At 45.9% G+C, this 23448-nt stretch overlaps 1 protein-coding gene across 2 annotated transcripts; it reads right to left on the bottom strand.

The window, feature by feature from the left end:
* Positions 1-2762: 2762 nt before the first annotated feature.
* Positions 2763-21582, bottom strand: LOC8029094 (adipocyte plasma membrane-associated protein). Of its 2 annotated transcripts, none has more exons than XM_042287307.1 (9): positions 21522-21582; positions 20907-21065; positions 20451-20563; positions 20238-20327; positions 14966-15082; positions 13919-14090; positions 11705-11839; positions 5668-5941; positions 2763-4924 (listed from the first exon to the last, which is right to left on the bottom strand). In XM_042287307.1, the coding sequence occupies exons 2-9, from the start codon at positions 21017-21019 to the stop codon at positions 4727-4729; spliced, it is 1212 nt and encodes a 403-aa protein (XP_042143241.1). In that variant the 5' UTR covers positions 21020-21065; positions 21522-21582; the 3' UTR covers positions 2763-4726. The 2 variants fall into 2 exon arrangements, with proteins under 2 accessions (XP_042143241.1, XP_042143240.1); XM_042287306.1 differs by lacking the exon at positions 21522-21582 and adding an exon at positions 21150-21324.
* Positions 21583-23448: the final 1866 nt, after the last annotated feature.

The raw sequence follows: 23448 nt of genomic DNA, 5'->3' as shown, positions 1-23448 counted from the left end.
ATTGGAGAATGCAGGGAATGGTGTTCCACGCGCCCCATGCGCACGCCTTCCCCGTATAAAAGATTCGAAGTAAATAACCAAAATAAAGCGTAGACAACCGCGCGTGCAATATACAATTTGTTTTAGGTTTTTGCTTTAGAAAATCCACTACTGCTGAGGCCAGCACGTGCGGCGCGTGGAACACCAATCCCTGCATTCTTCTTGATGCTTGGGTAATTTAGCAGAGGTCTATATAGTACCACCATAAATCCGTCACCGAGCTCGTTGCATTCTGGGAACCTGTCGGCCAGGAACGGAGTGCGTATGGATTTTGCTGTAACAATCCGGCCGTGTAGCAGTGCATTTATTATAGTTTCAGTACCAAAAAAGTTAAAATAAGTTTTGGCGTAATGTTGGTGCAAATTCCTCATACGTGTAGCAGAATGTAGCAAGGTAAGCGCTTTGGCAAAATGGTGCAGCAATCCCATCACCGCACCTCCATTCCATTCTGGGGAATAGAGTTTCCAAGAATTTTATTCCCTTCAATTCCTAGGAGTGAAGACACTGGGCCCATACCCACCACTAGAATGGCTGAACCGTTCCATTCCATTACCCTAAAGGCCCGCTGACATTCTTGCGACCTCTTAAAACTGGGTACCTTAAAACCTCTTACAACCAGAGGACACACTGGCGCCATCTATTGGGTAGCAGTGTAAACTTGGCGGTTCGGCATATTTTCTATTTCTCTCGCTCATTATCCTTTCTTTCTTGGCGCGAAAAACTTTTGTCAACGTTATAAACGAGCCCTTCTTATAGGTATTACGCACATTTGACCTCGGAAATCCTGCAAAACCTTCCCTCTTGTGAAATGCAGTTCCAGGGTCACCGCCTAGATGGCGCCAGAATGTCAGTGTGTTCTCTCGTCCTAAGAAATTTTAAGAAGTTTTAACAGATCTCGTCTCTCTCGGTTGTACTCTGTTGCAAGAGTGTGAGCGGGCCTTAATACCTAAACCTGAAAAATGGCTCCCGACAGCTACATCGTGCTGCCGGCTGAAGCAGCATAAAGCTGACTTTATCAAACGCATAGAGAACTTCAAAAATGTGCAAAACGCGTTCCCAAAGCACGTATTTACAAAGCCGAGCGGTGGTCGCACAAAGCGCTTGGTAGCTCTGTAGACATTGATAGTGCAATCAAACGTAAAAGGCTCACAACAAATGGCAAAACTATAAACCACCCATTTTCTTTGCAAACAGACCATAGGTCTTTTCTTAGGAAATGCACCTTTGTTTGAGAAGGCCTAAAAAATGTCTAGTTCCGTGCATGGCCGTCTATCACAATAATACAGTTTCATTAGCCACTTCGACCGTGCACTAGCATTGTGCCAGCAGGCCGTAGGTCCTAGCTGAAAATCGACACAACTCACATAAGAACCAAGCGCATTTCATTCCCCCTCCATTCCGTACAAAAGGCATGCAATTCCATTCTCATTCCAGGGTCGAAAGGCGGAATCGTTCCGACTCCGGAGTGGGAACTCCGCAACACTGCTCTGTTGCTGTTATTGGTTGCAGGATGATGAGAAATTTAGTCAGGGTGTGTTTCAGTAGCTGTTAATGCACGACATACAATGTACTGTACAGGGGGTGCTTGTCGGAACACGTTTCTATAATTTAGTGGAGTGTTTGCATATTCATGCAAGGCTGCTTCCCACGTTTCCACACGAGTGACCGACTGCATTGCAGTAGCTTGCAATTGCTTGCCTACCTGGCTCCAACACAAATGTCCAAGCCATCCTTTAGCAGCTCCTCCCACCAGCCTAGCTTCCCCTCTACCACAGCAATATAGAGCGCAAGTCCGTCTGCTTGTTCAGCAGGGATTTGGCGACATCGGAACACCGAGCTCGGATTGGATGAGATTGGAAGGATAGTAGGTAGACCTCACGGCAGCAAGCATTGAGGTCTACCCACTAACCAGCTTCATCAAAGTCAATCGGAGCTCGGCTTTCCGACACCAGTGCAATACCCACGAAAGCGGCAGACAAACTTGCGCTCTGCATAGGGTGCTGCCATACCGTGCAATCAATTGACCAGTGTTGAATGAATGAATCACCAACATGCGGCATTTTGACCAGCTATGTTTACATGCCTAAACCAAACTTTAAGAGCATGATGTATGCAAGGAAGACATGCAATTCCATTCATGCAGCAGTTTCACTGCATGGGTTGTCCAGTTCTTGTGCTGCAACCCCCTCCCAGGACTGCTTCATACTTCGCTTGGTCATGTCCGCGACTGGAACTAAAGCACAAGACGCTGATCCGGGAAAGTAAAGACATTCCATGGTTACTAGCGAGATGTTGGCCACTGCAAACATCTGCAACTTGGGAACGCTCGTGGCGGCAACGACCGATTAGGGATGCAATATTCTGGTTTGCTTTCGATGAAGAGGAATTTTGGCAGGAGTGGGGGGAGATCAATTACTATTTACAATCTTATCTTAAATTATAAAAACACATGGCATAACTTTGTGTCTAAATACTGCACGATAACAGCATTTTTCAATGACGTCGAAACACTGTGCATACCGCTGTTTCAGCAGAGCTTCATGCGCACGTGGGAAACCGTTCTTGCAGCGCTATTGCAACGAGAATATCTCGGAAAAAAGTTGCCCCATGTGAAGCCAGCCTAAAAGATCTGCAATTTGCTCTGCCCACTTGCACGTTTTTCTCACAAGCAGCAGACGACCCGTGCGAAAACCCGTGCACCGAATTCAAGGGGGAGTCCCAACGAAGGTTCAACAATTTATTACGTATTTTCAGTTTTAGTATAAACATTTTCACACGTGTTCGGGCGATGTGGTCTAAGTAATGAACGTGTGCCTTCCTTCCTTCTGAACTTTGAGGGGGAAGCTGCCCCCAAGATGTCCGGAACAAGAAACTCTGCCCTGATGACACTCTTGGGCAGCCCGACGCCAAGGTTTGGGCAATTGCCTGTTGTTCTCTCCCTTTGGCCACAGTTAAGATAATCTGGAGGGCAGCTCCAGCGGATACAACACTGTAGAACGAGCCGAAAAAAATCGGCACCTGCGCATAGAAAGCTCGACCTTTCACTGGATATGCAATGAACAAGTTAGTTTTACCTTGTGTAATTTCAAGGTGCGGTTTCTCCTGCTGCAACAAATTAGAGCAACCAACTTGCCAAAGACAACATTGCGTGCATTCGCAATCTTCGCAATCAAGTCAGCGACGCCATCTGCTGACAGCGCAGCGAGCAGACGACAGAGTGCGTCGTCTGCTCGCTACGCCCGTCAGTACATGACACCATGAGTTAAAAATTTCGCTTAGGGAGGCTCAAGTATGAGGGTGGGTGCAACTGCTAGATCGGGGATCACGGGACATGGACGCCATTTAATTGCTAAATTTTGCTGGGGGTCTATGGGGCAAGGGGTCGTTTTATTTCCTAACTCGGGTCATAAGAGCCAATTAAGGTGCTTGAATAATTTGCACAAGGTATAAATGATTACGTTTCTATAGCCACCAGTTTTGTTGCGATAGGTTAAGTATTTTTTTAAAGCGAAAAATGGTAAATTTCGCCATCTTGAGCGTTGCTGCTTGTCTGGCAACCCTGCTTTCTCCTCTCGACGTTTGCAATTCTCGGAGCGAGAAGGAAGCGAGAGAGGCTGCGCCAAGGCGTTCGTTGCTTGCAATGAGAGGCGAGAGGAGGAAAGGCGTATGGAGCAACAGAGTTGCAACAGAGCGGGCGCCTGCTCTCGTGCAGGCAACATTGGCGCATATCCTTTCTCGAATCCTCTCCCTCAGGCGCCGCCATTAAATTGCAAACGCTCTCCAGGTTTTGCGTTGCGCCCACCCTCACTTGAGCCTCCCTAATTTCGCTAGCTCGACTGCCTGCAGACCATAGACATCATAGACATCATACATACTAACTCTAAAGGAAAAGGTCCGCCATTTTCCCATGCATTCTGGCTGCCGCAAGCGGCGGAGCATGCAGGCAGACCCTCGGGATCCCAGACATGGTTACCAACTGCCCTTCGATTTCACAAATATAATTATATCATCAGAGCAGTTTTATGAACTTCAACAATCCACGAACTTACCGGTGGAAAAATATTCGCGTTCCTTCCGAAGCTTTTTTCGCATAGCGCGCAGATATGCGGCCTCCCGTCAACACTAATCTAAACCAGATAACCGGCTTCGCCGGTGGCCGCGCCCCGGAAATACGAAATTGCGCAACCACCAGACTTCCGAGATTTCGACAGATGGGAAGCTAATGCAGCGTAATGAGTATGCTGCTTTTTATAAACCTTAGAATAGCTCAAAATTTAATTTACAACGCTAAATTATCACTATTTATATTGCTGAGAGTTTTCAGTCTTCGCGATTGCCATTGCGACTGTCGTCCTTCAGCTGGCAACATTGGTTTCTTTCTCTCGTGTTCTGTCGCTCTCTTTCGCAATCTTTCACTTGGGACCCAGGATGTCGGCGCACGGGATTTGCCACTCCTCCTCACCCACCTTTACCCCTCTGCCTGCAGACGTGCCCGACATTAGCAAGTTTGTTGTTCTCATTTTTTATAGGAATAGAACTGCGCCTTGAAATTACACGAGGTACCGACCCGTTTTCTTATAGAATATCTAGTGAGTGTTTTGAATTTTCCGTGTGCAGGTGCCGATTTTTCCGGCTCGTTTCACGGCGTTCGATCCTCCGGAGTCTCTCCATACTACGTGTTGAACCGTTAAAGCTTGACGCGTCCGAGGTAAGGGTTCCGGTAGGAGCCCAGGTAGAGGTGTCCCTCGTGCTCCAGCACCTCAGAGAGCATGTGAATCTTGGGCTGGGGAGAGTGCAGGCTGCGCACAATACGGCCGCCGACGTCCAACTCCACCACCAGGCCGTACTTCGGGAAGGAGCCATACAATACCCAGCCGTTCTCTAGCTGCAACGGAAAACAATGATGTGGTCATGTCAACGACATGCGCTGCGGCCGAAAGCACATTCGTGAACTATATGCTTTCGGTGAAACTGACATGCTTTCGTCCAAAGTCAACTTCAAGTTAAGAGAAGCAGGACCAGTCGTTTTCACGAAGCTTTTTGCTTGGCACAATTGACGACTTCATCGTCTGCACTCCTCTCTTCAGCGTTCGTCCTGCTAAAGTGGAAAGAGCGGGGAGCTTTGTAGGAGGAGCGTGTCCTGCATTTCTCGACCTGCAACAGGCCGATGCGCTCTGGCCGATGTTCGAGCAAAGTACGTAAATCATGCGCTGAGCTCGGTTATAATCACCAACAAGGCGAGAAAGGCGGATGAGGAGCTTCGGTTGTTCCACCTCCAGTGCACGTTTTCTACCTTTGAGAATGCTTCAACATTTCGTGCACCTCAAGCGCATGCGCACGCAGCCGAAGCATGATGGAAGGCGCGCGGGGTGTGCTGGAGGCCGGCCGTTTGAAAGACACGGCCTGCCACTCTCATTCTGACAGCGACTATAACCCAAGCTCTCAATCTCCGATGTGCATTCAGCCAACTCGAGCAAATCCCCTATAATTCGTACATGAAACTCTGACAACTCGTACCTTCGAACTTTGACGTGTTTTCGGCCGATCCGCGCAATTGACACGAAAAGCCTCCCCGAACTCGTCGGTGAAAACAACGAACGTAAACGTCGCCGGGAGGGCCCCGTTCACCTGAGCGCCGAGGTCCTTGAGGGCGGGGGACGGGTAGAACCGGGCGGCGTAGTTGACCGCCACGCCGAGCAGGTAGACAAAGCGCATAGTGGCCTTCTTGACCAGAGGGTACCGGGCCACCAGGTCGCAGATGTTGGTGCTGTCGTTACCGCGTCCCGTGGCGAAGGCCACCCAGTAGCCGCCGCTCTTGCTGGGCCGGATGTTGTCCGGCTCTCCCGGCAAGTTGTCGGCAAACACCTCCGTCTGGCCCTTCCTGGCTCCGCCCAGGTGGTGCCTGGCGAGCGCGGGTAGAGCAGCGATTGAGAGCAACGCCCGTGGCTTCGGCACTTTTAGCAGAGGGTGTGTTTAAGGGACATGGTCCCCGAGAAAAGTGTAACGCAAGACCACGGAAAGCGCTATGAAATGTGCAACACATACCTACTCCAGAGGACAATCTGTACAGAAAAGTGGGAAATGGAAAGGAAGGAACGGAATTCTAAAGGTTCCCCATATGGAATCGAATCAACGACCACATGATTATGACCTCTACATTCTACCACTGTGCCAATTAGAAGGCAGGCACATAGCCAGCTGGGTTTCTCTTTACCAGGGTGGTCTCTACGAACCGTTTGAACGCAAATGCCGGCATTTGCGTTTAGAACGGTCTGTGGGACGAAGCAAGACATGGAAGACGTGCCCACCATCACTTACAAAAGGACAGTGTTTGAAAGAAAATAAAATGCTATAACCACTAGCACAAATCTCAAGAATGCTGTGGAAACGCATTCTTTGTATACCAACTTGATCCGCAGGCTCAAGATGAATTCTTAACCTGCAACAGGGTTGCAATGCCTGCGCCGCTCGACAAACACCCAATGTTTTTCATAGCATATGCTCACAAGTTATTAGGGCTAAGCATGGGCGTACCAACCGGGGGGGCAAGGGGGGCGTTGGCCGCCCCCCCCCCCCCCCCAGCTCTCAGAGTGGGGGGGCAAGGCATCTGTTTTGCACCCCCCCCCCCCCCCCCCCCTTCCCCTGAAACGGTGGCCACTGGGCAGGGAAAAGACTGGCCGGCGGCGCCCAAGGAATACCAAGGGCACCGCCTCCTGACCCGCGCGGGCATATTTTTAACACGCAGGCGATACAAACACTAGCAACGGCGGTCACGCCGGATTGGCTGGTTCGTGGAGATAGGCGCTGCCGCCGTCAAACTAGGCAACGGATACAATTCGAGTTTCCGAAGTGGTAGCCTAACTTAGTGGTAAGATGCCTGCCTCATACGTATCAGACCCGGGTTCTATCCATGGTGTGGGCTTGCTTCTTTTATTTTTTTCCTCGAACATTTTGCTTTGTCGAGGCATTTGGCGATATTTACGACATTTTTTTTTTTCACGATTAACACTGAAAAAAACGAATGTTCTTGACGAAACATCGCGGAACAAAATCATATGGGACTCTATTTACGGCAGTGCATAGGGTACAGCGGGGATTGGGTTGCCGACTGGACGCCGCGAAGCGGCGTGTAGGGGGGGGGGGGGGGGGGGGGGTGCTAAGTGGGATAATACTTTAGTAATTAGCAGCCACACACTGTCGCCGCGGGGGAGGGTTAACGCGCATCGAATGAGAAACGCGCCGTCCGAATCCAAAATTTAAGTTCCCGCGCGTTGCTGAGCAGCCAATCCGGCGTGAGCGTCGTTGCTAGGGGTCTATCGCCTGCGCCGTAAAAGGAGCCAGTGACCAGATGCGCCCGGTGCGCATACACAATTGGCCCTCTCCTCCCCCCCTCCTTTACAACGCCTACACGCACACACGCTGTAAAAGTTAGTGATGGACCGAATCTGCCGAACTTCAGATACGGCAAAGTTCCGCACATGCCGATATTTTGAAGGAAAGTTCGGCAAAGATTCGGCAAAAATTTGGCAAATGTCTGCACACGCGCACGAACGCGACGGGGCCATGGATCGCAAATGGACGCCGCGCAGTCGCGCGGTTACTATCGCACAGTTTAGTACAACCAGCGGTTACGGCGAGGTGTGGAGCAGGCGGCACGGTAACTGTGCGTTTGTGAGCTTTTGCGAGTGTGGTTCTCTTCAATATTTTCTGCCTCAAGAACAAAAGATCGACCAGTAATTTACGTAGTTCACTTCGCAAGTGACAAATGATGCGGTGCATTCTGGATAATGTGATTTTCATTTGACGTTTCCATTGATGCAACGAGGTAGTTGAAACATTGACTGACAACTGACAATTACGCTCAGTGTGCCCAACCCACTTCTGTCAAACGGGCAGAGTCACGAGAGCTGGCCAGGATGTATGGGAAAGATATTTTCTTTCCTTTTTGAGTACTTTCTGTTGTGTGCATATTCTGTACATATAGATGTCTGTTGTTTCCTCACATGTCGTGGCGGGCTGGCAGCAGACATGTACAAGCTACTCAAACAAGTAATTAAATTAAATTACTGAGTATTAGCCTCAAAAGTAATATGAGTAGAGTAGAAATACTCAAATGGAGAGTAGTTCACTTAATTACTAATTACCGTAAAAAAGTAGCAAATTACTTTTGAAGTTACTTTCATTTTTTTTTTCTATGCTAACAAAGAAGTACTTACATAGGCTTTGATGCGTTAGCGAAATTCTGCTAGCCGAATATAAAGTGGCTTGTGTTTTTCACAGAAATGCTTTAATAGCTGTTCTGCTTCTGCATGCCTAATTGATGCGTACTTCGTTTTGGTCAAGAATGTACTGCGGATGTATCATTTCACATTTGAGGTTTAGCCTTGCCTGAGCTTGATTTTGCTGACAGTGTTTTATTGCTCAGTGTTGCGTAAAGTACGTCTAAAAACTACTTGGAAGTATAAAGTAAATGAGAGGTTATGTATTTCACGTAACACTGTAAGCCATCAAACACTGTGTGCAAAATCAAGCTCAGGCAGTGGCTGAACCTCAAAGGTCATCTCATAAGGCACTTATTTGTATCGGTCTTATAGCCGCCGTTTTTTCACTCAGAGAAATGATCAGATGACGTCTCGAAAGACAGCACAAGCTATACATGAGCATCAGATTAACTTCAGAGAGGGCGGCTGCACTTCGTTACCTCCTTTGAGTGAGGATGCAGTATGTGCACCTCCTGTAGTGAGCGATAGTTTTCTACGTTGGGGAGAAGCGGGGACCAGTCCTTTCTTCAAATGCGTCAAGTCTCCTTGAGCTTCGGGACGCAGAGAAACGCCGGTCTTCGGCGCCAATCCCGGAGTTGCTAGGACTCTGTTGCGTCATGTCTGTTCGCTCCCCGCGCCCTCGTAGCAGTGTTGTTTGCAGTGGGGGGGGTTTATAAAAGTTTGGGGGAGTTCGGACTATCCAAATCGCTTTCTTCCTCCCCCCCCCCCCTTTTTTCTACGCCACCATGCTTCCCCCTCTGCAAATATCAGCTGGTTTTCCAACATCTTACCTCTGTTGATAAGCAAAACAACCACTATTCGAAAGTAATTTGTAATTTTAAGCACAAGTCGGAAAAGTAGTTAAAGTAAACTACTAATTACCAAAGTAGAAATGTAATTGAAAGTTATTAAACTACCCAGAAAAGTAGTTTAAAGTATAGTACATTCCTAACTCTCCCCAACTTCCTAAACGTCCGTGTGTTGCCTAACACCAGAAACCGGAATTTTAAAGCTTAAAAACGGCACGTTGCGAATATGGAACGCACACTTTCATGCAATGCTGACGTCAAGTGACTCAAATCGAAAAACATTCAAATTTACATTATTCTTATTTCTTCTGGTGAAGGTTCAGCAGCCGTTGCATTCGTTTTCGCGCACGAAAGGGTGACTCCCAGAGAAAGTAAGAACGCAGTGATTGCCTTTATTTTAACAATGTAAACACACTTGCAGGCGTGCGCTGATGAAGCCTCAAAATCAAAACTCTCGAAGCGGGATTCGTGACTGCGCCGGCACTAACAAACCTCGTTGTCACGCCACTTTCTGCAAGCAAACACTAAAATTACCAGAAAACAGACAAAAGCGACACCGATACAATTATCTTGTAGAATATCACCTTATTTAGTCATAACTGTGTTAATAGGCACTACATGTTGTATTTACGTTAAGAAAAAAAAAACTTTTTTCGTCAGAAAAACCTAAATATCAATGTTAAGTCTGGTAACAGTGTATTTTTGCCGAATCAATGCGAAATCTTTAGAAAACTTCAGAAAACGTTGCGCCGAATTTTTTATTCGGCAAACTTTCGGTGCATCACTTGTAAAAATAGGCGACCCGGGGGGGGGGGGGGGGGGGGGGGGAAGGGAGGGGTCTGGTTCGCCCCCCCCCCCCCCCCCCCCCTCAAGAACAAGTTGGTACGCCACTGGGGCTAAGGCTTCACTGCCAGCGTTTCCAATCCTCCTACAAAACTAGATGTTAGTCAAGCTTTGCATGGTCCTTCGGTTCGGAGGATTTGCAGTTGATAGGCAACGAACCCCCCAGACGGGAAGGGGCCAAGAACCTACACGGCGCACAAGCCGCCCAAAACCAGTCTTGGGTAAGTTACTTTTAAAAAGTAATTCGTTACAGTTACAGTTACTTTCAGAAAAAAGTAGCGAAGTTACCGTTACAGTTACCACAACAAAAAAGTAACTCGTTACAGTTACAGTTACTTTTAAGAAGTAACGACGTTACTTTTGAGTTACTTTTCTATAACACAAAAATAGGAAAAACTTCAAAAAAAAACACCCCTCACCAAGTTTTATTGCATAAAATAAAAAAAGCACGCTTTTTACTTCATATTGTAACTTAGCAGAAGTTGCTTCTCGAAATTAGTGTTTGAAAATTTCCACGCCAGAGTAATGGCGCAAATCAAAATACAAAACATGCGCAGTGCGGAGTACTGGCGCTAATCAAATTACGGAACATGCGTAGTGCCCTCCTCATGTATTGTTGGTTCAGGGTTGATTCACCCGATTAAAAAGCGTTTTCACCAAACAAAAAGAAGAAAAACCACAACGTAGATAGTGCTTCAATACACTAAGATGTAAGTGTTCAGTCACAAAGTACAAGCGCGTGCGTAAAGATAACTAGATTTTTTTTTTTTTATCAAATCTGCACGTGGCTATATTCGGGTCGTGACTCGTGAGAAAGAACGTATTCTCAAGTTTGTGCAAGGCAAACTTGACACTCGAAATGTCGGAATAGACGATTTGAGAAGTGCAAGGAATTTCTAAATTGTACTCGTTCAGTGATATAATATTCATAAAACATTGGAAAGTAACGACAAAAGTAACGTCGTTACTTTCATCGTTACCTCAGAAAAAAGTAACAGAACTACAGTTACAAGTTACATTTTTAAAAAGTAACTCGTTACAGTTACAAGTTACCAAAAAAGTAACGAAATTACAGTAACGCGTTACTAGTAACGCGTTACTACCCAAGACTGCCCAAAACGCGTCTCTCCGAGCTCGACAGGGGAGGCGTGCAAATGAGAAATGAAGTTCCGCCCCCGCAGGCGGAATTTTTTTACCGTGGGTAGCAAACATATTGGCTGCGAGTTCTAATGCATTGGGTAGTTGTTAGTTGACAAAAACAATGTGCCCCTTGAAGTGGTTTCTTTTTCCTCTCTCAGGGGCAGAGTCCTTGTTTGTAACGAACTGATGGATTCCCGACAGCCGTAGAAAAGGCGAGGCAGCCGCTGCCGCTACGACCAGCAAACGACATCGTGTTTCAGCAATCTATATGCTTCAATTTGAGCTTTGTGTCGTGATACCACCCTACCTCTGTTCGAGGAGCAGACACCTGCTCGCCGTGTAGGCTCATGTCGGACGCGGTGCGTTTTGGGCACTTCATGCCATTATCCAGTTAATGCGCCTCGAACGAGGATACAAGGTGCAGCGATTTAATTCCCAAAATGTCCAGAGCAAACCGCTGGGACTGTGAGCTGGAGAAACATCCTCGAGCAAGTCCAGACATGTACCAACTTGCACTGTCTGAAACGCAAAGAACTAAAACGCATTTCTCTGTGCATAAAAAAGGGAGGCGCAAAAAGGCGGGGGGATCAAACAGAGGGGAAGAGGTCGTACCTGAGCACCCTCCGTGAGCTGAGCTCGCAGACCAGCAGGCTCTGCTTGTCTTGGGAGAGCTGCACTCCGTTGGGGAGCCGGAGGTTCTTCATCAGCACTGTGGTTTTGCGGGTCTTGGTGTCAAACTTCAAAACCCTTTTCATAGAGGAGGAGAGGGAGAGAGAGAAGACAGTTTGGTGAGGGTGTTTCATAATTAAGTCCTTTATTCACTTTTTACTTCTGTCCATTTGAAGAGGTGAGGTAGAGACAAAAGAAATTCGGGTGCTGCGTGACGCGCCTTTTTCGGAGAAAGAAGATTAACGGTAATAGGGGAGTTTTAGCACACTGTTTCAACAGCTCCAATAGCAATCTGCAATAATGCTACGATATGTGCACAAAGGCACCAATATCTGAGCAATCTACTAAACCCCCCTAATGTGCTTATTAACACCTGTTTGAATGTTTGCCATAGTTAGTTTAGGGGATCTCTATAGAGTAAACCTGCATTTAATTTGAAGTTTGGCTTAACCCCTGAAATGAGAAAGACGTTTTTTGTGGATTCCAGATGTTTGTTGGTCGTTATCATGATTTGTGTCCATATATCTGACGGATCCTAGTAGTTCTTCAGTGTGGTATTCGAAAAACTTAGGAAGGCAGACCCTCCAGATTCACACATTGCCTCGCCCCTTTTTTTGTGGGCTGTACATACTTTGCACGCCCGCACCAAGTTTTCTTCCTCTTTTCAGTTGATGATATGTGCTGTGGAAGTGTCCCAATTTAAATACCAGCATACCGTAAACGATTACATTTTGATGAGGGCCTATTTTTCCCGAATTTCGTGATCCCCAAGGATATAGCAAACAATGGACCTTTTCCACATACCGACGGTACCAGGCGGTGGTTGCACGAACTAAAAATCGTGGAAGTGACCTACCTGCGCTACCAATCGATAATGGGAGCTACGCTACCAGTTTCTTCGCTCTCCGAGCTGCGGCACGTGCGCAACGCGACTTCGAAGAGGGGCATCCGTGGCGTCCACCCATGTGTCGCGTTTTTCTTTCCGTCCACCTTTTTTTTTTTTTTTTTGTGTAACACAATTATATATAGGCTGCAATTACGTGTTCTACTCGCTGATCCACAGCCTCCTTCCGAATTTCCTTGATGTTTCGTGCTGACTTCCGCCGCTTGGCATCGGACGCACGCGCGTGTACAGAACGCTTCTCGGAAAAGGTCCATTGATCTCGTGAACATATATCACCCCATGATAAGGGATGCATAACACGGCACTTCAAATCGCGAAATTTATTGCCCGCAAAATATTCCCGAAGTCTCCCCAAAACACTGAATCCGCAGAAATAAAGTAGTTTACAGCATTTCAATAGACCCTTTTCAAAAGACCGCACCATCTAGGAGCTACTGCAGAAAATTAAACGAGTTTGCCATTCCCGGATCACACAACTCCGAGCACATATTGGATGCGAAGGCTGTATCAACGTTCGGAGTGAACTGGGCTCGGGCTGTACAGAGAAAAAGTGCTGCGTCAGCGTTCGGCGAGGACTAGGGTCCAATCACATGGCTTCATGCCCGAGAAATGGTGGCCACCAATGTCGCCCGACTGGGTTTTGAAAAGGGTCTATTGGCTTCACACTCGTACTTCGGTTAAAATTTGTTGGAGGAAAAAGTAATATTATACCGGCTAAGGCCCGTTCACACACCCACATTTTTTATAACATACAGATGGCACCAGTGAATTCGCTCGTCGCAAGAGATCCCAAGTTTCTTAAGGTATTCGGTCTTAAGCAGTTGCAAGTGTGTGAACCAGCTTTTATTAATAATTGCGTCGAGCGTACGTCGAGACAGCCGGAAGTTAAAGTCGGCCTCAATGAGCGTGTTGTGTCTCGGCTATAGACGGGAAATTCAGCCAGTGCAGTACAACCGCTAGCCTGGGGTCTTTAACATGTGCCGCGCAGTAGTGATACACGACCGCACGCCGGTACGATGCTCGTCCAGATCGAAACGGGCAGGGGTGGGGATTGAACCCAGAATTTCCGAGTTCCCGCAGTGCTAGCTTTCGCTCCATGTGCTCCAAGCTGTGACGTGCTAACACACTCTGCCACTCATCTCTCAGTATTTATTTCTGGCTCCATGTTATATACAAGAAAATTAATAAAATTTAACTGATGTCCGATGAAGTCGAGAAAGAGAAAGAGAGAGAAAGAGGGGGGGTCTGCATACCTCCCTGTGTCCTCGTGTTCCATTACGGTGTAGAGGATCTTGTTGAGCTGCCACTTGCCGCTCGCCTCTGTGATGTAGAGGGCGCCCTTGTCGTCTATGTCCAGGTCGTCCAGAAAGAGAATGCGTTTGCCCTCGACCTCCGTGCCAGCCGGCAACAGGTGCTGGGCCGCCCCTGCGGAGGATGGCTCCACTTCACTGTGAGGTCCGTGCATACCCTCTCCCTCCGACAAATCCCCCCCACCATATTTTCCACATTTTCGACCGACCTTGTAAATTATGTGCAATTTCATCGTTCACTAGCTGTCTCATATATTGCAAATCCGTCGACCATTCTCGTAAATTATGTGCAATTTTGTCGTCCAGCGCGCCTTATTTAATATCTCCATTACAACCATTGGCTATAGAAAAGTGGAGTATGCTATCCGACCACATTTTTTCTATAAATCACAATGATATATTTGCAGCAGGACCCTCTTCTTCTCTAAGCCCTCTACACAGATTCTAGTGTTTGAAAAATATACGTGCACTTTCTTGTATCAGGGGGCATTTTTAATATCTTAAGCAACCTCCAAAGAGCAAGTAATCGAAAATATGCAGATGAATTAGTTGTTACTAATTGACCGGAGTATAAGTTACGAGGCCGACAAGAAAAGCCCAAATTTTCGATGGCATCGAGATTCAAACTTTGGGTTTCCGAATTGCCAGTCGGTCGGGCATGCAAACCACTGCATTCACCACCTTGTCTTCTGAGCAATCAGGAGACCCAGAGTTCGAATCCCGGCGCCGCCAAAGATTTTGTTTTTCGGTGCGGCTTCGCAACAATTATTTCGTATCGGTACGGTTCATTTATCCGCACATTTTCTACCTCGCACCTCGAAGAACATTCACCCGGGTCCTTGAGGAAAAATAAACGATGACGATCACTAATGACAAGTTTCAAATGTGGCACAAAAATTGACTGCTAAACAGAATCACTTTTTAACCATTTTAGAGTTCGAGCTTTTCCCTTTTGCCGCTCGAAAAAGGAAACGGGGTTAACGTGCATACCGGTGTTGACGTTGACTGCATAGAGACCGTAGTAGGCGTCGACGACATACAATATTCCCTCTTTGTCGAAGCGCATGCCCAGGGGTCGACCACAGACCTCCTCTTCCCAGAGTCCCTCTGAAACCAAAGGCAGCACCGTTCTATCAATTTGCGATTCTTTTATCAGTTATTCTAGCTTACCGCATTTTATGGTGTGTAGGTCACGGTTCTTTTCCAAAATTTCAGCCGGTGCACCTCATAACAATGGTGCGGAAATTTGCCAAAGGGGTTATATTTCTCGCTCGTTGACGATAATATCGTAACTTGCCCTCGTTTGCGCGTTTACTGCGATCAAAACACAGATATGCGAGCTTTTCAATGCAGTTATGCTGTGCAAACCATAGAAGTACTATATAGGTGTAACTTATATACCCACTTGTTTAATTTTAAACGACTGTTTTAATGGGGGTGTGATTTACAAACCGGAAAATACAGTACTACCGTAAAACGCCGGAGAAGTGCCCACCCCGCTTCTACTGAAAACTGTATCGATCTAGACATGGACGCTTGTCTGGTTCAATCGGGCGCTTAGCACATAATTTGCGGAATTCCCAGTTTTGGTAAATATTAATAGTGGGCGCTTCCACGGTATTTTATGGTATAAAGGATGAATCGCACAAATATTACAGTTAGCGAAAACATCACGGCATGCGAAAATACGTGCCAATATTAACCGGCTTAAGAGTTTGCTGGAACTGAATTGCACGACATGTGCAAAACAGGGGTTACAGAAACCAGTGGCGTATGCAAAGGGAGGTTTTAGTCCCCCCTCCAAATCGGCTACACCACTGGTGGAGACAAGAGCAGTGATCCCTTCCAATAAAAAGACGAGCGGCATTAGGTATACTCGTTTGTTCCAATGTATGTAGCACATACCCTATATTTTGCCAACCCCAGCGTGTCACACATTGGGGTATAATGAACATTGGTGGCATGCAATCTGCACCACGCTCGACCGAGAGTTGAGGGAGGAACGCTGCCCGTTTTTCTCCAATTTTTCCCCGCAATTGTCATCGTGTGGAGAGAAAAAGAAATGCCTGTTTTGTGGGCTATATAAATGTTGAGGATTAGTTCTGAGCGTTTTTACTGAAAAGTACAAAACTCGTTGCAGCAGCATTTTAATAATATATCTCAAGAGGACTGTTTAAAAGACACTACAATTTATGCTGTACTGCTGCTATGCACCAGATACTATGGGAAGAGTAAATACATGAAATAATTAGCAGTTTAAATAATTGTAGGCATTCAACTGTACAGCAAAGAAAGAAAAGATATTCATGCACTTTTTTTTATCTAAGCAATTCTACCAAGCTGCACTTGTTTATAACTAGGGTTCTGCGTTTTCGGTTTTTATTTTTTCAAAATTCGGCGTACTTTTTTCGGTGTTTATTTTAAAATTTAATTTTCGGTTTTTTTCGGTGTATACTTATTCCCCAAAACTTTTACCAGTCTTTTTCGGTGAAATGAAAGGAACACCATCGGACACCGAATCAGATGATCCTTGTAGCTGTGATATTTGTGATCACTCAAAAAATAACGGCACATATATATACGTGGTCTTCGCTACAACTTCCATCAGGACACACCTCAGAATCGTAGAATTCGCGGACGTAATATTCAGCGCGCTCCTTTTCCTTCCCATTCTGACGACATGACCGTCTGAGGTGATGACCGTACAAAAACCAACGGAATGGCAAAAAAAAAAATTATTGTATTTATGTTTTTAATTACAGGGAACTTAGAGAGGGTGTTAAGAAAGGCTTTTTCCTCGATGTCCTCTGAAGTGCATGAAGCTAGAAACCTTACAACAGCCCACATCCGAACTTTTTTTAGGACGAACTTGACCCACAAAGCCTGACCACAGAAAGGACACAGATGTCCCGCGAAGGCCGATTCAAGACCTCTTTTGTTGCATGTTGAACCTTGGAAGAGGGCAATCGCGAAGACGTCACACAGTGTCGAACCTCACACAGTGTCGAGCCCCCTCTCTCTATACCCCTCCCCCACCCACCTCGACGCGGCCGTAAAAACTGACCTTTTTTGGTTAAAACCGAATTTTAGAAAACGAATTAAACGTACTGTTATCGGTTTTTATCGATTTAAACCAAAAACGCTGAACCTACAAACTGACCTTTTTCGGTTAAAACCGAATTTCCGAAAATGGATTCGGAGTACTTTGATCGGTTTTTATCGGTTTAAACCGAAAACTCCGAACCCTATTTATAACTGCTAAATGCTATGTTCTGTACCCATTTAAAGGGGCCCTGCAAGGACTTTTTACTGGTTTTTAATTTGCACCGAACCTGAACACACTGAACGTAGTAACTTCATAAAACTTTTCTTTTCTAGAATTTCGCTTTATTTTAAAAGTTATAGGCAAATAAAAATTACAAAAACAAGCAAAAATAACCTCCTTCATGACGTCCTTGGCTGCTTGGGTGGCCGTGAACCAGCGGAGGGGTAGTGAGCTCAGCGAGCGCTCACGGCTGCCGCACTCCGTGTCGACGGCTCGAGAGGGTGCCACTAAAGCATGTGCTGGCTAGGCTGTATAAAGCGGGCAGCCAGGGCGGCTCGCATTGCATTTGCTGCGCGAATAAACACTAGTTCAGCATAACTAGGGTACAGAGTTTTCGGTTTAAACCGATAAAAACCGATAAAAGTACGCCGAATTTTTTTTGTGGAAATTCGGTTTTAACCGAAAAAGGTTAGTTTGTAGGTTCAGCGTTTTAGGTTTAAACCAATAAAAGTACGTCTAATCCGTTTTCTAAAATTCGGTTATAACCAAAAAAGGTTAGTCTCTTAGGGCCGCGTCGAGGTGGGTGTGGGAGGGGGGAGGGGAGAGAGGGCTTTGCAAGGTTCGACATTGTGTGACGTCTTCGTAATTGCCCTCTTCCAAGGTTCAACATGCAACAAAAGAGGTCTTGGATTGGCTTTCGCGGGACATCTGTGTCCTTTCTGTGATCGGGCTTAGTTTGTCAGGTCCCTGTTCTTAAAAAACGTTCGGGTGTCGTGCACTTCAGAAGACACCGAGGAAAGCCGTTGATACCTTCTTATCACCATCTCTCAAACTTTCCTGTGGTTAAAAACATAAATACAATAGATTTTGTTTTGCCGTTTCACTGGTTTCTGTACGGTCATCACCTCAGACGGTCACGCCGTCAGAATGGGAAGGAAAAAGAAGCGTGCTGAAGATTATGCCCGCGAATTCCGCGATTTTGAGGTGTCCTGACAGAAGTTGTAGCGAAGACCACGCTTATATATGTGCCGTTATTCTTTGAGTGATCATCTGATCCCGTGTCCGATGGTGTTTCTTTCATGTTCACCGAAAAAAACCGGTAAATTTTTTTGAGAATGAATATACACCGAAAAAAACCGAAAATCGAATTTTAAAATAAACACCGAAAAAAGTACGCCGAATTTTGAAAAAATAAAAACCGAAAACGCGGAACTCTAAGCATAACACTTCATTGGCCACAAACATACAGCAAACACGGGGTAAAGATCAGTTCAGAACGGGAGCCACTTCGCAAACCGCAAGCCAAAGCTGCTCGCCGAAGGCCTTGGGAACGCTCGGAGCCGGTCGGATCCTCCAGTTCATACGACCGCAGCGCCGCCGCGTACATCCGGGACCTTTCTACGCTCGCCAGTCGTTGGTGCCTGATCCCACTACACCTTTCTAGTATGGGCCGCCTTTTCCACCACTTGGTGGCGGGCATGTCGACGGGTCATTTCTTGTTTCCGTATTTTCTAAACTGCATTTGTTTCTTTTCTGATCTAAAATAGTGAACAAAAACTACTTTTATGAATAATTGAAATGGTTCGCCCCACTTATATTTTGTATTTCTATACTAAAAAAACCTTTTAGCGGCTCTGACCAGTAGTAAGCCCAGGACCAAAGACGTCACATATCGCGCGCTTTCGGCACCGCGGGTCTCCCCCTAGGTGCAGGAGGTTTCCGCGTCGTCCGGTTAAAATATGACGCACTGATATTTAGTTACTTCCTCCGTGCCCGCTGGCTTGCCTGAACCCCGAGGGACGCGGAAACTGCAAAAAAGGTAGACGCTTAAATATGATTGCAGGGCCCCTTTAAGTGATGTTCCATAAAGCACGAAAAGATGCTCATTAAGCTGTTGTAATTCAATGTAAATTGCATCCAGGTTAGTTAGTTTTTTATTTATGCCTTTTCCTGGCTTTTGGTATATATTTTATGTGAGGTTGTGCTGTAAACTGAGCAACACTCGTAGGACAAACACACCATTGGTGCTTTGTCAGATTTTACATGAAATTTTACAGCTTGCATTAATGCCCCTATTGAGCACTTTCCGCCACACCACCGTAATATCCTGAAAGACAGCCTACTCAATAGCGAGAGCAAATGGGTGGAAATGAAGAGTGGGCTAACGTTCAGTGTGCGATAGGGAAAAATTTAGAAAATGGCATTCTTGTGCGGCCGCTGCCGAACTTGTTTTCACACTGAGGGGCAATGAAGCATAGACAACTGTCCAGTCAGCAATGTTTGGTCATCTCTCGCCGCTAAACCCCATTTCGGCCGAGGTCACCATGCGTCGGCCAGAGCTCTGCAACCACTGGAAGCGGGCTATCTTTCGGTGTTCTTAAAAAGAATACTGGGAATCGTGTCAAAATTGAGGTGGGCTATCTTTTGGGGGTGGGGCATCGTTCGGTATATTACAGTAGTGGTTTGGATGACAACCTTCCAATTCCAATTAAAAAAAAAAAAAAGATTATTTGTTTGCTCTAACAGTGTCGGGCAGTGTACAATATGATAATCTCAAACATAGTGACATGTCCATTACTGCAATATACAGAGTGTAACCCCCACGAGGGTTACGTATTTTATTTTATTTAAAAATAAAATAAAATTGCAGTACTTTTTTGCAGCAAAAATGAACCTCTATGCATCAATCTCCATACAAATGCAGTGCTAGCCGTCCGGATACCAGACGCCAAAATAACCGTTATCTTATTAAAATATAAAACTGCGATTTTTTTTAAAACTTGTGGCAAAATGGGGCCCGCTCCCGGAACTTGACACCAGCAATATTTCCAATGAATTCGTTGGCCATCGTTTACTCAGACAATTTGCGAAAATTGCTTGCAACTTTTGAACGAAAAAATGGCTATTGTTAAACAACAATTAATTAAAAAAAAAAACTTTTTTTTTTAACGGAGCGGCTTTGACACGTAGCTTGAAGCGCGAGGAAAAAGGGCTCACCGCATTTCTTCCCGAGTTTAGCAACAAGCGTGACCTTGTCACCGGTTATCTTGTAGATCTCTCCGCCCTCCGTCCCCGTGTAAATGCTCCCTGAAATATGATCGCCCAAAACAAAAACATGTGATCCATCACGGATATATATATATCCACTTCACAACACCATAAGTTGCGAAGAGAAGATAAAAACACGCTACAGGTGGTTTTACATCTTACCTTTGTACACCGCTAGCGATTCCGGACCGCGAAGTTTGTTTTTGAAGAGAAACTCCGCTGCATCCAATTTGTTGTTCGGTGCTAGCGGACCCACAAACCCGGGTAAACTGGCCCTGAAATGTTGTCGTTATCGTGAGTTAGGTTATCGTGCCATTTTAGCAGCACAGATATTTCGCTACAGAGAGCGACTCGCTTCTCCTAGGTACGGAAGTTTAACTCCCTTTTTGACTAGTTTCCTTTCCTCGCTTTTAAACTCAAAGTGCACTAATCGTTCAGCTATACCCCGGCCGAGTTTTCGCAAAAATATTAAGCAAAGCGTATCTCTGGAATTACCTAGCGAGAAGCACAAAACGAAAGGAAGCTTGTTGTAGTTACTAAAACGCTCTCATTAAAAAAAAAATATATATACATATATATATATATATTTGCTCGTTACACACGTGCCGGTTAACTCACGTGTTTGCTTGGGGTTCGAAGTCCAGCGACATCGGAATGAACGGCAAGACGAGCAGAAAAAGTGCCAACAAGGTGGCAAGTTTAAAAAGCCCCATGAAAACTCGCACGACCATGACTGCTTCGTTCAAGTGGCTTCAGCTTCGAAAAAAAGTCCCGCCGCTGTAAAGAAAGCTCCGAGTTAGGGTCATGCGCAGCCGCGACCTTTAGCTAATCCGGTTGATTGAAAAAGTAAAACGGCAACACCGAGGTAGCAGCCGGTTTCTGATGAAGGTATCCGAGTGAAACGACGGATCTGCCCGATGTGCCGCCGACTTCGCCGCTTCGCCAGCTTCGCCGCTTGACCTCCCACCCAGGCTCGCTGGAGTGCCGATGGCGCTATCTATGGCCCTGGTGCTATCGATATGTGCATCACGCCCCGCCGCGCGTGCACAAAGTCCGCTTGCAGACGACATATTTTTTTTTTTTCTTTTTCTTAGTTGGGGCTTTTATAACTACAAACCGCGCTCGCAAACAAAAATATCTTCCACGTAACGTAATTGACTTTACGAGCGGAGATATATGCAGCTCGACAGTGAAAATGCCAAATCGGCAGATCATTAGAAAGGAAGGCCCGACCGGTTAGGAGAGGATACGATCTTCACGAGGAAACGTAAGAGGGACGGTTGTCCTCGAGTGACGTTTGCGATACCGAGGATAAAACGGCACAGCGAAGCGCTAGACAGACTGCTGTCGCTCGCACGCGCTGCCGTGTCTGTCTTTTATCAGTCTTAACGCGGCGAAAAATACGGGGCGTTATCCGATCGAGACACCGGGCTTATCAGACAAGAATCCCTCTGCAAGAGTCGTTTTTTTTTTCTCTATCGGTTTTGGTTCAACAAATGAAAAATGCAATAACTACATATTTTTTTCGGATTTCCAATTCGCGAAAAAATATATTTAAAGGCGGCATCCAGATGCACATGTAAGTTGCACAAGCGGTTAGCCGACTGTAATATCAAGAAATAATAAAAAATGAAATAATAAATCAAACCATGCGTTAAACATTGTCCAATCTCAGAGTGAGTATTGTTACTTGTAACACCGCAATTGTTCTAGAGGAAAAAAAGTAAAATTAAATGATTGCTCGCGTAGGTGTGCCGACTTTAAAGACATTTTATAAGAATGCGAGCAACACTTCAGTACTGCAGATGAATTGGCTCCGATAGATGTCGAGTTCGATGATTGTGTATTTGACTGAACTCTCATCAGTTTTTTGTCCACCATACAACAAAGAAAATGATTTGTCGTCCTTCAAAAATGTTTCAAAACGCGAGTCTAGAGAGAAGCAAAGTGAATATTTAAAATTCAATTTAAGAAATAGACATAAAAAAAGAGACTGAGGTACATGCAGCATCCCAGTGGTGTCGGAACAGGGGGGGGGGGGTGGGGGGAGGGGCAGGGGGGGTGACTGGCCCCCAGACAGTTTAGAAAATTAATGGAACCAACACGGGGGAGGGGAATCAAAATTGCCGTCGCCTCCCCTCCCCCCCCCCCCCCCCCCCCCCCCCCCCCCCACCACAACCACCGTCGCACCCCTATCCTGAATAGATCCGATCGTACGCCTCTGTAGCATCGACACATTTCCTCAATTAGTCTGCACACAGTGCAGTTAACCCATCAAGTCTTTCACATCACCAGCACACTGAGAGAGAAAAAGTTTTTAAAAACCTTCACAGATGCAACTGATACATAATGTCAGAACTGTGTTTCTCATAGTCATTTCTTCCGGAATGCCCCACACAATTTTAAAACCAAATAGGTTTAAAAATACTTCACGGGAGCACAAAAATCTCAGGGAAACTTGCACACGATGTCAGAACTGTGCCCCCTAGTCATTTTTTCTGGAATGCTCCACGCAATTTTAAAACCTTAAAAATTAGGTTAAAGGAAATTCACGGGCGCACGAAAATCTTAAAGAAATTTCTATACCATAGGCCCCTTCGATTTACTTGCACCTCCTTCGCCGGTGCAGAAAAGTGTAGGGCGGTGTATATCCGGTCGTATGTGAATACACATACCGGAAGTACACTGCCCTACGCTTTTCTGCAGCGGTGCAGGAGGTGCAAGATAGAACTAGCCAAATGTCAGAACTGTGCCCCCTAGTCATTTCTTCTGGAATGCTCCACACAACTTTAAATCACTAGAAACAGGTCGAGAAAATCTATTCAGAAACACACTTGGCAATAAGTTTAGTTGGCAACTGCACTTAACGAGATGTAATTTCCCATATATACTATATGTCTATGCAAAAACCCCTATAACACCCACAAACTGTACATCAACAGCTAAGGTAATAAAATGCCACAGAAAACTTAAAACAAATCAGAAAACAAACAAAAATAGACACGCTGAAACCTCTTCACTTTGTATACTTGCAATGTGAACGTTGACTGTTGCAACTCAGAGCGGCACTCATCGTGGGACACTAGCTACGTCGGTGATAAGTGTCGTTGTAGTGCTTGACCAGGTTCCACTGTATTAAAATGTTGTTATACTGCGCACT

Source organism: Ixodes scapularis, unplaced genomic scaffold (assembly GCF_016920785.2).
Source record: "Ixodes scapularis isolate PalLabHiFi unplaced genomic scaffold, ASM1692078v2 PGA_scaffold9__187_contigs__length_104089568, whole genome shotgun sequence".
In the NCBI taxonomy this organism is placed as follows: domain Eukaryota; kingdom Metazoa; phylum Arthropoda; class Arachnida; order Ixodida; family Ixodidae; genus Ixodes; species Ixodes scapularis.
This window is presented reverse-complemented; position numbering and strand designations above follow the sequence as displayed.